The 14,872-nt window shown below is 36.1% G+C and overlaps 1 protein-coding gene across 2 annotated transcripts in view; it reads right to left on the bottom strand.

The window, feature by feature from the left end:
- The window catches only part of LOC145996891 (uncharacterized), a 79,698-nt gene that overhangs the window by 38,839 nt on the left and 25,987 nt on the right, over window positions 1-14,872 (bottom strand). For both annotated transcript variants that reach the window (XM_083133449.1, XM_083133450.1), the window contains exon 3: window positions 3,587-4,087. In XM_083133449.1, coding sequence (XP_082989575.1) covers window positions 3,587-4,087 — 501 coding nt within the window. The remainder of the gene's footprint in view (window positions 1-3,586; window positions 4,088-14,872) is intronic.

Genomic DNA, 14,872 nt, shown 5'->3' with positions numbered 1-14,872 from the left:
CTGCACCACTATTGCCAGTTAGCATGTCCTAGATCGTAGTCATTGTCACCAACTCTCCATCTTACTGCATACTTATCATCTTAGTAGGCTACAGAAAGAAAGGAAAAAAAAACCTGAATATACAGCATAGATCGTAGTCAGTGTTGCCAACTCTTATTTGTAGGTTAGCTTCGCCTGTGAAATATCATATGGCAAAATTAAAACAAAAGGTTTGTGAAGCGACTTTCTGGTACTAGTCAGTGTTGCCAACTCTTATTTGTAGTTTAGTTTCGCCTGTAAAATATCATATGGTAAAAAAAAAGAAAATACTGAAAATATTTCAGCTTAAATTGCTCTATCAGTGGCAAATCACGTCTGAAGACAAAAAGTAATTTGAAGTGCAGATTTATCCAAAACCCAGATATTTAAATTTCCAAAACCAAATTGTTAAATTACAAGCAGTATTCTTTACATTTAGAGAAGTAGAAGACCCCAAAAAGACTGAGGAAGATATCAACTGAGTTGGTGTATGATTTCAAGATGACTATGAAAGTAGATTAGGAGAACACCCAGAGGTAACTTACAACTCCAAAGAGTGTTAAGAGTATGTTGAATTGGAAATATCATCTGCATCTATATGAATTTCAGATGAAGCTACATAATGAACCCATAGCAAAATGAAGTGGTTAATCTCAGCTGTAGATTTCTTGCTCAGGATTGAAGACCCCCAATTATTGAGGTTGTGTTCTTACACAAGTACTCCTTTCACTTCTCTGGGAAGTAAAAAGACCAAATATGTATCAATAGAAGGATCAGAGATTCCTCATATGCTAAGTGGTGAGAGATGGCTAAATTTTAATGCCTGGTTTGACATCATCTTTGATCAAAATCATTGGAAAGTTACTATTCAAGAGGTATTTTTAAATTCAGACATGTCTCTTGATATGTTGAAAGTCGATTGATTTCATATACAGCATATTCACCTTGCAGCAATATAGTGAACATGCTGTTATGAATTTGCATTACAATAGCAGGTGGATTTGTGATGATGGACAAATACTCTCACAATCTTGATCACTGGATTTCATGCTTTTGGATTTTTTATTGTGGAGTTTATGAGTTTTGTCAGGGATAAAATGTATGCAAGAAGGGTGGTCAACTGTTCTGACATTTGATAAAAGGGTTCCAAACAAAAGAAAAAAAAAACAGCTAGTCAGAAGCTGGTCATATCTGGCATTTGTCAGTCTGCTAGAGCCATTAATTGGACATAGGGCTAGAAGTTCAGTCTATCACATTTGGATACAAGCAGCAATATCATACTACACAGGTTCAGATTTGGTTTCCTTTTGTCAACGTTTCCTTTACTGACAATAATTGTTTTAATATAAATTAAACAAAAATTGGATATGAGTGGTTAGCACATCATGCTATGATTCCAGAGGTCCTGGGTTCAAGTCCCAGCCTGGGCATGGATGTTCATGAATGTCCATTCATCAATTTAATCATATCATTACTCATCCACATCTTTGCAAATAGCCAAAAGATGCAGAAAAGCAAAGTAAAATAAAGGTAATCCAAGCAAAACGAACCATATTGATTTAGTTGTGTGGGTAATAAAGAAAACCACTGGATCTCAATTCTTAAAAAATAATAATAGTACACCAAACATACGAGGTTTGGCTAGAAAAAAACCGGATTGATGTTGCTATTGGCAAACAACGAATGCGCGAAGGTTGAGCAATGCATGATTCTATACTACCATACCCTGCCTATAGAATGACTAATTGCCCTGGGTGCAGGCCTCTCAGTTTCGCTGTGGCACTTGGACAAAGCGGAACGTGCGTCTGTGCTCCGTCGGAAAAATGCTGAGTATTGAAATGGAACAGCGTGTCAATATGAAGTTCCTTTACAAACTGGGGAAATCCGCAACAGAAGCGTACGACATGTTAAAATCTGTGCACGTGGATGAGTGTTTATCACGCACACAAGTGTTTGAGTGGTTTAAACGGTTTAAAGAAGGACAGGAAATGATCCAAGACAACCCACGTTCAGGACGACCATGCACGTCGAAAATGGAAACAAACATTCAAAAAGTGAGTGATGTGATTCGAAAAAATCGTCGATTGACCATTAGAGCAGTTGCTGAAATCACAGGAATAGACAAAGAAAGTGTTCGACAAATTTTACACGAGAATTTGAACATGAGTAAAGTGTGTTCAAAACTCGTGCCAAGGAACCTGACATTGGAACAGAAGGAAGCTCGAGTGAACATTTGTACGGACACTTTGAAGAACATTGAAACAGACCCTACATTCTTAGAGAGAGTGATAACCTGTGATGAATCGTGGTTTTTCACGTACGACCCTGCCACAAAGCGCCAATCAATGCATTGGAAGACCCCGAGTTCACCACGTCACAAGAAAGCTCACATGAGCAAGTCCAAATTCAAAGCCATGATGATTGTCTTTTTCGACATTCGAGGCATTGTGTACGTTCATTGGGTACCCAAGGGTCAAACTGTAAACCAACATCATTACATTAATGTGCTGAAAACCCTTCGTGAGCGAGTAAGATGACGACCTGATTTGTGGCAACGGAAGTCATGGATTCTGCACCAAGACAATGCTCCTGTCCATACGGCCCTGTCAGTGAAGACATTTTTGGCTAAATATGGCATCCCAGTGTTAGAACATCCACCGTATTTGCCGGACCTTGCTCCCTGTGACTTCTTTTTATTCCCCAGAGTGAAGTCCGCCCTAAAAGGAACCAGATTTGAGACAGTAGAAGCTGTGCAAAGAAAAGCGACGGATGTAATGAAAATGATCTCCGAAAATGACTGGCAACACTGCTTCCAGCAATGGAAAATTCGTATGGAGCGGTGTACAGATCGTGCAGGGGAGTACTTTGAAGGAGATAAAGTTCCTGTTGTACAAAATGCCGAATAAAAGATTTCATAGCATCAGTCCGGTTTTTTTCTAGCCAAACCTCGTATACTTCACAGTATGCTATACACTCCTCACATAACTTTACAATTAAAACTATCCCTTTGTTACAAAAGTATGAAAACACAACAGAATGCTTTTGGAAAACAAATATGAAATTTTGATGTAGATTCATTACTACAATGATGAATGTGATACATAGGTTTTGTAGATTCATTACTACAATGATGAATGTGATACATAGGTTTTGTATCTTTCAAATTTTCAATGGATCCATGCCCTTTTCATGACATGTCCTAAGCAGACCTAATACATGTCAAGGGAAGCCACCCGAGATTGTGTGACATCCCACCTTGATAGGCCTCTTAACTGTGAGAAACTGAAGAGAAGAATCAAAGAGACAGTTTGGAGTATTATTCAAAACAGCCCATGACAAACAAATACAAAACTTCAATATGAACTAGATATCCAGCAGGCAACCAAAAGAATCCATGTTGGAGTTGAGTTTCAAATTACATCATAAATAACCTTGAGTAACTATCTCTAATTTCTTTCATGCAATTTCTACTTATATCCTTCAAAGATTTCTGGAACACACTCCCTTACTTACATCTAAAATAGGTCTATTGAGAGTATTTCATAGTAATACTGATATTATTCATTACCTGGTATCATCATCTTCATCTTTTATTGAGTTCTTCAAATCCAATTCTGTCAGATTGATAGTCATTCTCTCATCTGTTTTAATATTTTGGACTTCATCACGTTGTTTCACAACTTCCTCCTTCTTCACATCTTCTCTTTTCATAAATGACATCTGGTATTCATCTCCTATGTCACATTTGTTTTCCTTACATTCGACTGGATTTATAGTTTCCTTTGGAACTAATGACTGCTCTCCCGTATTAGCACTTCCACTGATATCAGGTTTTGAATCTGGTAATATCCATGGAGACACATTATCAAATCCATTTCCATAAATGTCATCCACTTCACTTACGTTGTACTTGTGTGTTGAAGTATTCCCGATGTTTATATCTTCTGCTTTAAAGGATATGCTGGAACTTGGTGATTGGGATATAGTGTGTTCCCCAATTTGAATTTCCAGTGATGTGATAACTTCCCCCTCAAATTTTGTTTCTCTGCTGTCAGATGACATATTTTCGCTGAAATTATGGAAGATAAAAATATATTAAGTGGCCCTATGGTGGAGTGTTTACAATGTCAGGGGTCCTGGGTTTGAATTCATGTTTTGGCATGGGTGTTTGTGAAAGTCGATTTATCAATTTCATCATATATCACATCCCCACCAAGAGCACACATAAAATAATGAATTCTAAGGTAGGATACTGTTTTATACAAATATTACATTTCCTATGCATGACGTAGACACTGCTTGCTAAAGTACTTGCAAACCAGAACATTTGTTTATTTTATTTTTTGGTTTTCAGTGACAGTTACAGACATATCTGGGGCATAACATTGATTTTCAATGGAATAAAAAAAAAACGTTGAAGTGTCCATCACTGTAGATCATTCATATTGTCAAATAAATCTTTGCACCTTGTACCAGCAAAGCATGGGTAAATTAACACTGCTATTGGTGTTAAGAAAAATAAATATAAATATTAGGGTTGAGACAATACTGATGTATCTGTTGGATTTTATTTACCAACACTGGCCAATATTTTTCCGGCATTTTGATCATTTGGCCAAGTTTCAAATGCAACAATTTTCAAGCATCAGTATCGCTATTGGATCAAAGTGGTATCGGATCAGCTCTAACAAACACACAAAACACACACACACATAAATTCAGTGTCTATAAAAAAATATATATCCATGTCATGCAATCTGTAACATTTCATTTATCAAATATAATTTATTATCACCCTCATCCTGCAATAAACTGCAGACAGGGATCAATTTTACCATTACAGAAGTAGCTGTTTCAGCGCCAATAATGAGATAAAACTGATTTGTGATTTTCCACTCTAATTTGCTTGTTTCAAATATATATTTCATTACTCACTAATTAAATAGTTCACATGATTTTGTGTGTTTGCATAGTGATTGAATTTGTTACTTAACTAATAATATTAATTAACAGATGACAGTGTGAAAGAAAGAGGTACAAACAGAAATAATAAGTTGGAAAAAGAACCTTGAGGAATTTTTACTATTCTGCTTGCTCGACTTGAAATTAGAGGGGTTTGAAACACTGAATACAGTTTTTTCTCCACCTGGATGAAATCGCCTTCACGTTTGTGCAGAAAGAAGAAAATTTGTGAGGATTTTATGCGACATTTTATTTTCAATACCTTGCATAATATCGAACACTTCTCAAAAAATAATATTTTTCACGAATTGTCAAGAAAATGTGCTTCAAACATAGGGAGGTGGGAGTCTTCATAACGTCAACATGTTTTTAAGGGCATAACGTCATCAAGTTAATGTAGAGCAGTTGGTTAGCCACTACTGTCATTATTTTTCGTCAAGCGTGCAAGGTCGCGGGTTTATTATACATTTTGCCTTGACTCATGTCACTCAATAGGTCACTATGTGCCGTGGCTTGCTGCGAGTTGATAGCTTCCTGGAGATGAGGAGGCCTTGCTCGAAGAAAAGACTTATTATCCAAAGGTCGCGGGTTCAAATCTCACCTTCTCCTCTTTATCTTTTTTTGGTTTGCTGAACAGAGACCGTTGATATTGGAATATTTAAAAAATGAATCCAATGCACACTTGAGGGATGTCCATTCTGCGCATTTTCCCCCTTAGAAGTTGCAGATTTCGAGAATTTAAGGTTAAAATTTTCTTTAGTTATTGTTCAAATGTTGTGTTAACACACACATCATGATTAATTCACAAATCACATATATGTATTCAGTATGCAAAATGTAATGTTATTTAAGTTATGTATTGTTTATATTCTTCACTGACACCGAAAATATTGATTATTTCGATATACTAAAAAAACAAAAACATATACAGTTATGTTAAGTAGTGATGTAGTGCATTACTGTAACGAAGGAGAGAGTTCAACGAGTTCAAATTGCTAAGATTGGTAATTTTACGTCAGTTCCTTCATAAAGACTTAGTCTAAAACTAATTAACATAAGTAAATGGTTATTTGCGACAGAGAAACTACTAATAAGTATTTATACAGTGAGTGACAAACAAAAAATTCAAAACCTCATAATAATCGTTAATTCGTCACTGCTTTTTTAATAAAATGTATTGAAAAACTCAATATGCTGACCAAGGCAGAAATTTATTTTATTATAAAACATAAACTAAACGTAATGTTTCAACCTTCTAGCAAGGTCTTCTTCAAACTGCACCAAGTACAAATGTAACAAGGTACAAAACAGGACGATATATATAAACAAACATTACTCCCCTCCAGACTATTAGAAAGTTGTTCTGGAACATTCTAGCAGGTGGCTTTCCCTTGTCAACTGTAATTTCACCTAAAAGGCTAAACATATTTTCTTCCATCTACAGGGTGGCTCAATAAGTCACTTAACACACTCGGTACAAGGCCACTGCAGCGTGCAACATGGAAATGGTGATGACCAATCTTTATCAGGCCAAGGGGGAACCACATTGACGCCACCCACACGGTCGGCGGCCATCTTGATGTCCGCCATCTTGAATTCAACTTCAGAATTTTAAATGGGAAGGGGGTCGTGCGACATATCAAAATGGGCTAGAATTACACGAGAAATGCAATGGTGAAGGTTTTTTCGACGTATCTTTAACCAGTAAAAAGTTATGACTGAATTCTTGTACCAATTAGCTCCTTTTCGAGGTGTTAGAAAAATGCCTTAAAATTTGTTTAGCGCATCGGTAATGCATCGAGATCAAAGTGACATCTAGGGAGAGACGTTTGCATGCCATTGCACATTATTTTAATCGGATACATCCATGAAGAGCTGCTCATTATGAATGGTTGTCGCGAACAATTTACAGTGTGACGCTTCCATTGATTAAAAGTATTTCACAGTGACAAGGCTAATGTTTATGTTCAGAAGGAAGTTCATAAACAGAATATGTGACCCTTGTCATCTGATAACTAACTTTGGACAAAAACTGGTTCATAACGTTCCCGTAAGTGTTCTGGTGTTCTTCCCTATTGAAAAAACTCTGTAAAAAGTACCTTCTTCCATAAGCAAGGATGGAAAAAACTGTTTATTTAACAAATCCAAGTAGCCCTAAGCATTTAAGGTTCCGTTGATGGAAAATCGTGTTCCACACAGCACGTCACACCATTAACTTACCAACACTAACCATTCAGCTTTGATCTGTCAAAAATGGGTTATCAGATAAAAAGCATCAAATATTCTGTTTATAAACTTCCTTCTGAACATAAACATTAGCCTTGTCACTGTGAAGGACTTTTAATTCAATGGAAGCGTCACACTGTAAATTGTTCACGACAACCATTCATAATGAGCAGCTCTTCATGGATGTATCCAATTAAAATAATGTGCAATGGCATGCGAACGTCTCTCCCAAGACGTCACTTTGATCTCGATGCATTACCGATGCGCTAAACAAATTTTAAGGCATTTTTCTAACACCTCGAAAAGGAGCTAATTGGTACAAGAATTCAGTCATAACTTTTTACTGGTTAAGGATACATCGAAAAAACCTTCACCATTGCATTTCTCGTGTAATTCTAGCCCATTTTGATATGTCGCACGACCTCCCTTCCCATTTAAAATTCTGAAGTTGAATTCAAGATGGTGGACATCAAGACGGCCGCCGACCGTGTGGGTGGCGTCAATGTGGTTCCCCCTTGGCCAGGCAATGATTGGTCATCGCCAATTTCAAATTCCATGCCGCAGTGGCCTTGTACTGAGGGTGTTAAGTGACTTATTGAGCCACCCTGTAGAATGTGGTTGGACTCTTTATCTCACACTCTTTTTCCTTCATTTTTGTAACCTCACTTACATAACTTCTTTTGTGGCAGAATACCCCTGCTGCAAACTTCTTCTGATGCCAAGCGGTTTCAATTTCTTGTCCTCTCTTCCTTTTCATCAATATATCTAGGTAGCTTTTCTTGTCTTCTTCTTCTATTTCGAGTTCCAATAATATCCCTCTTTCTTCATCTTGTATTTCTTTGGCAAATATATCGAGCTGCCTCTTCGTTCCCTTCCATATGCCAAAACAATCGTCCACATATCTGCATAAGGAATATGCAGGACAGAATCAAGAAAATATGCACGAAAGAATGTGAAAAAGAAGGCAAAAAAAATAGGCTATGGAAAAAGCTGGAAAAGAATGGCTATAAGAAGGAGGATAGACTGAACATAAACAGAAGAAGGAAGAAAAGTGGCAAGGGAGAATTGGAAGAGAAAAAAAAGAGGAAGAGAAAAAGAGAGAGGAGGTTTGGAATAAGGAGTATGGAGAAGACCACAGAAAAGATATGCAAAGTGCTTAGGAAAGTGGACATTAAAACTTACAAGGAGGGAGGGAGAGGCATCTTAAGCATAGCAAAGAATGCAAACAAGAAAAAGGAAAACAGAGAAGAGGAAGGAATTATTTACGAAGTGAAATGTAAAAAATTTCAAATTGTAATATAATTAAGCCTTGTTTCTATATTAAAAACACTAAGTTGCTGACCAAGGCAGTTTATTAAGATAAAAACACTTAACAGGTAACGTTGAAACATTACCTGTTAGTTCTTCGTCTGAGGAAGACCCTGATACAGGGTTGAAACATTACCTGTTAAGTGTTTTTATCTTAATAACCTGCCTTGGTCAGCAACTTAGTGTTTTTAAAAAATGTCAGTGTGTGTACATAGGAGAAACGAAAAAGAGGCTGTCAGACAGGTTGAAACAACATAGGGATGATGCATGACTTAAGAGAGAGAGAAATGTGATATTTAAACACACGAGAGAAACAGGACGTGACATAGAGTGGGATGAGGCTAAGCAGATAGGAAGGGAGAAGAGAAGACTGGTGAGAAAATGGAAGGAGGCCAAGGAAATAGAGAAGAAAGGTGAAGAAGACACAATGAACTTGGAATAGGAGACTGAAGATAAACAAATAATGGAAGGTGTTAGAAAGAGTGGAAAGGACAAGAGAGAAAGAGGAGACAAGAAGGAAGAAAATATGTTTAGCCTTTTAGGTGAAAGTACAGTTGACAAGGGAAAGCCACCTACTAGAATGTTCCAAAAACAACTGTCTAATAGTCTGGACGGGAGTATTGTTTGTGTGTGTGTGTGTGTGTGTGTGTGTGTGTGTATATATATATATATATATATATATATATATATATATATATATATATATATATATATATATATATATATATATATCATCCTGTTTAGTACCTTGTTACATTTGTACTTGGTGCAGAGTCCGAAGAAGACCTTGCTAGAAGGTTGAAATATTACATTTAGTTTATGTTTTATAATAAAATAAATTTCTGCCTTCGTCAGCATATTGAGTTTTTCATATCATGGAAACAAGGCTTAATGGGGTCAAAATGTTTGTCTTATTTCAGCAGAAAGTAAGAGTATCAGATCTAACAAACTTTCCCCCCCACCATTACAGACTTAGCTTTACATAACTTGATTCTGCGCATTCCACGTGGCATGTGACTTCCTCCTATCATCTAAATAACTTCCTCTTACTATTTCCTTTCACCTCGTGGATTCGATTGATTTGGTGTTTTAAGTTCACTTTATGCACAGTAAGGCTAATTGAGAATGGGCCTACAGTTTAAAGTGGAATCCGAACCACTATGTGCCTACACCGGGTATCGAATCTGGGACCCCTTCATTACAAGGCGACGACGCTACCACTGCGCCATCGGAGAGGCTTCCATTCACCTCGTGAAATACAGAGAGCAATGTTAACTTCTTAGCACGATGGATAAACTTTACATCTAACGATATATTCCTGAAAAAATCCTGCCTAGGTTGAGAATCGAACCTTCGACCTCCCTTGTGAGAATCAAGCACCCTACCTCTTCTCCACGTAGCTCACGTTAAAATTTGCTACCTGTGAGAAAAAGCCAATTCACATGTAATGTCATCTCATGGCAACCAATTCAGAAAAAAATCGAGAAACGCTGAAAGGAAAAAATGATGAACATTTCTATTGGAGTTTGTCATATTTTGTAAATTGTGTGTAAATTCCATCTTTTGAACAAGCAATTGTTTAGTTATTAAGTATTTTGTTGTTTGTTTAAAGTGGGAGCAAAAAATAGTCATTTGAACCAGACCCCAGTTGCCAAGAAACATCAGCTTTTTTCCAAAAACTGTAGGAAAAGAGAGAGGAAAAGGATATTCAACGTATGGAATATAAAATATGTGTGAAATTAAAACAATGGGATACCTTGCAAGTGCATCCTAACGAACTTCAAACTATGATAAACATATTTTCGTGGTGGAAAATTGCAAGTCATTTTCGAAATATGAACCTGTTTTTTTTTCTTTGTATTATAAAGTGGAGATATGGGATGATACGATCCCTCAGCAAGAAAAATTTAAATAAACCGCCTCCTTCCCTCCAACATTTACAATGGTTATAATTAGTAATAAGGGTTCGAAGTTGATGAAAAATCAACTTTTTTTCTGATCCTTAAAAATAATGCAAAACCTGATATCATGTCAGTTTCGATTCAGTTAGTTAATAATTTCAGCCTTTTTTGGCTTTTAATTTATTTGTCAGTATTTTTAACAGTTTTTGTTGCATTTTTATTTATTTCAGAGGTTTATCTTTCTCCTCCCATTTTTTCGTACATTTCAAATGGATTTACTAGTAAAAGTTACATATTTAAAGTTCTTGACATGGTCCTTTTAGCAAATTCACCATGAATCAAAAATACAGTCAATGGAAAAACATAATATTATTCATAATATTATTCATAACTGAAATGTTTGGCAGTGGATTAAAATACTTTGCGTGAAGCCTACTTTGCGGTTCTTTTGCTGGGCACTATTATCTTTAATCTGTGGTTTTAAAGTAAAATTAGTCACAATATTAAATGAAATTATACTCTGGTATATGAGAAGCAGAACTGTATTTTTGGATGCTGGCCGACTTCAGTATCGTAGAAGGTCGACTCTGAAAGGAGATGAATTGGTTGATTTGGTATTTTAAGTTCACTTTATGCACAGTAAGGCTAATTGGTTGATTGATTGACTGATTTGGTGTTTTCAATCCATTTTATGCACAGTAAGGCTAATCGGTTTTGATTGATTGATTGAGTTGGTGTTTTAAGTCCACTTTGTGCACAGTAAGGCTAATCGGGACTGGACCTACAGTTTAAAGTGGAATCCGAACCACTATGTGCCTCCACCGGTTATCGAACCCGGGACCCCTTGATTACAAGGCGACGACGCTACCACTACGCCATCGAGGAGGCCACAGTAAGGCTAATCGGGACTGGACCTACAGTTGAAAACTGGATTCGAATCCGGGACTCCTTGATTACAAGGCGACGATGCAACCACTGTGCCATCGGGGAGGCCCTAAGGTTTATTGGGACTGGACCTACAGTTTAAAGTAGGATCCAAACCACTATGTGCCTCCACCGGAAAGGAGATGAATGATTTAAAAAGAAAAACCTTGAGGTATACTTTATGTAACATTGAAGTAAACAAAGAAAACTACATTATCACTTAGTTGCTCTCTTCCCCTTTGCTTAAGTGGTTTCAACTACCAAATAACTGGCTTCATCGACTTACTCTCTTGTAATTTATGAAAAAAATCAAGCTTTCATTTTTACAGGGAAAATTATTTTATAATATTTCTTTACCTTTTTTAGGTCATTTTATAGGTTACCTTTTGATTTTTTTAGGTCACCAACTTCCGAGCCTTAGTCATCATGTTTAATCCTACAAGCATTTCTCAGCTATCCTAAAAACTCCAGCAAACACCTAAAACTTTCCACTTCACACTGCACTACACCACAATAGAAATGTGTATATCTTTATCCATCGAACCGAGTGCCTAAAATAACGTGAACTGTGTGGTGTAGGGGGATCATGTTTGCTTGAGGAATGAAAGGTCGTGGGTTCAATCCTACTTCTTTGCAAAATATTTTTCGGAAAGTAAACGGCTTTGGACAACAATGCTTATCTCTTTCCTTGGATATTTCAGTTTATATTTATGCGATTTACATCCAGCATTTCCGGATGCAGAAACATGTGATATAAAGTCAGAGGTGGGTAGTTTCAAACAGTAGCATAATATCTGTGGTTGTACCATTTTCACATATATTTTAGGTCCGCAGTGAAGAGCACAAACAAAGAACATAATATTTGTGTGTGTGTGTGTTGTTGTTGTTGTTGTTGTTTTAGGTCTACTTTATGCACAGATAGGTAATCAGGACTGGACCTAAAGTTAAAACAGAAATCCGAACCACTGTGCAATGAACCTCAACGTGATATAAAATCCGGGACACATTGATTACAACATGCTGTTTAAAAACATATATTTATGACATATAAATATTTAATGTGTGTTAACATAACTTTTGGAACTTTTGGCAGCTGAATGAAAAGAGAGGTCTTGCAAAAATACTGCCAATTACTGAAAAATCAAGAAATTGAGTAGAAACATTCCCGAAGGTATGCATCACATAAATATTTACAGTGATTTAATATAATCTTATTTTACATTATTACAACACTTCGTACTCGGCAAATAACAATACAAAAAATAATCAGGAGTGGGTGAGATTTGAACATACAATGTTTCGTTCTTGACGAAAAAGTATAACAAGACAACCATCTAACCAATTGCTCCAGGAGATTACTAACGTGAAACTCTGCAAAACAAGTTGATCACAGTTGAAAGAACATTTTGCCACAGTTCTGAACAATTTTTCGCTACAGATCAGGGAAGAGACGCACTTTGTAGAATCGTCCGGTATTGTGTAGTTTTCTTTATTGTAATTTTGCCTAAAATCAAGAGAAATTTGCTTCATTGCATTGAAATGTGATGTCAATTCTCTCCAGGTGGTGGAGAACCAGATCAGTGTTTCCAACTGCACATAAATTCCCCTATTTTAAATTTCAGAACAAATACTCTTAAAAAAAATATCAATATTCGTATTTCCAATTTACGAGTTTCGTTTAATTCCATATTATATTAATGGTTTAGGTTTTCTAACTTCATGCAATGTGAAAGAATGAAAGAAATTCACAAGCACGTTTTAATTTAGAAGGAAAAACTGTTGCTAAGTTGGATACTATTTGTTGGCTCTGAAGCGATATGTTGCCAAATTTACGAATTCAGGACCTTGAATTTTTTCAGGGCGGTCAATTAAGATGTTGCGAAGAGTACAAACATCCACCACAAGTATTACACTGTAATCATATGCATCATTTTACCAACAGTTTCCTTTAAAATATTTTAAAATATTGAACAGAATATTAAAATACGTGTTACATAAGTGATCACAAAATCCAACTTTTCATGCAAAACTGGTGAGAAACTAAAAAAATAAATTTGTATTTTCAAGGATAATTGGACTCCATGAAAGTGTTGTGCAGTATTTTTTCACACCACATTTAAGACCAAAATACCAGAAAGGTATCGGCTGCTATCAATAAATAGACATCAAACAATACTTACCAATTCTGATACTGCTGGTATAGAGGTACACCCATACATTTGAAGCAGTATTGGCTCATAAATTTTTTTACACCCAGGGGACAGGAAAACATCTGGTCTTATGACATATCAAACTCTTCATCACATCATATAGTTACAGAAGTGGTGTCACAAACAGTGTTAAGTTACAGACTTCGTTATCCATTTTGCTACGGCTTACGAATAAGCAAGAGCAAGTACAGATTTCTGCTTATGTATAAAAAATATGAAAACAGTAACACTTCATTAACTTTCCATTTTCAACAGCCTGTAGGTGACCATCACAATCACTCTTACCAACAAAGAATGATATAAAATGTAAAAAGAAAAAACTTTGGTAATGGATTTTATATATTTTCATCAATTTTTCTGTTCTGCATTGTATCCTTGCCTAAGTAGTTTCATTGTTAGTATGATGATAATATGACATTGAGAGATTCAGAAACTCCAAATTGAATACACATTTATACAACAAGTGAGACTTCTCAAATTTAACTCAGAAAGAAACAAGCCTTATGTTGTAAAATAGTAGTTCATTATTAATCAAAATTCAATCATCCAGATGACTTACTAAGTGTCTTGTTCAGTGTTGAATTCAGCCACTTCCCCAGGGGCGGATATCAAACATTAAGGGGAGAGGAGGAATTATCATAGACATCAAGCAATAATAGTAATAACAACAACACAGATATTTTAAAATTTATGTCAAATACGTAAGTTAAAATAAATTAAGTGGATATTTTGATAACATTGTATAAGCACTTCACAACCATTCCGCAGCAAACTGTTGATAGACTAATCATTAAATTAACTACAAGAAGCTGAAATTCATTACAACAATAGAATGTATATTACAGTAAGCCTGCTACTCCACAAAAGTCCATTGTTGTTTTTTAATAAAATAGAATATAATTATGAAAAGATTCTCTCGGGATATTGACCAGGTGTGTTGTGGAGAAGATTCAAAGCTTTCAGTGCTTATACCGGAAACAGACTCACACGGATCTATATCTCAATGACAACAGTTATCACTATCATCTCAACGAGCACCAGTACTTTCCACTCTATTACACCAGGCCATCTCCATCAGTGATGTGGAGCATCTATTAGAAGAAATACAGCATCTTTGCACAGCTTTCAGACAGAACAGGTACTTGGAACACAACATCAACAAGACATTAAAACGAGTACTGCCCAAGAAAACCTGCACATCAAGAACTCTGGACTCATCAGAGAATCTGGATTCATCAGAGAATCCAGATACATCAGGGAATTCGGACACATCAGAGAAATCAAAGACATCACTAAAGCTGGAACACATCAGGGAATCCAGAC

This window comes from Lepisma saccharinum, chromosome 13, assembly GCF_977018435.1.
Source record: "Lepisma saccharinum chromosome 13, izLepSacc3.1, whole genome shotgun sequence".
Lineage (NCBI taxonomy): Eukaryota > Metazoa > Arthropoda > Insecta > Zygentoma > Lepismatidae > Lepisma > Lepisma saccharinum.
This window is presented reverse-complemented; position numbering and strand designations above follow the sequence as displayed.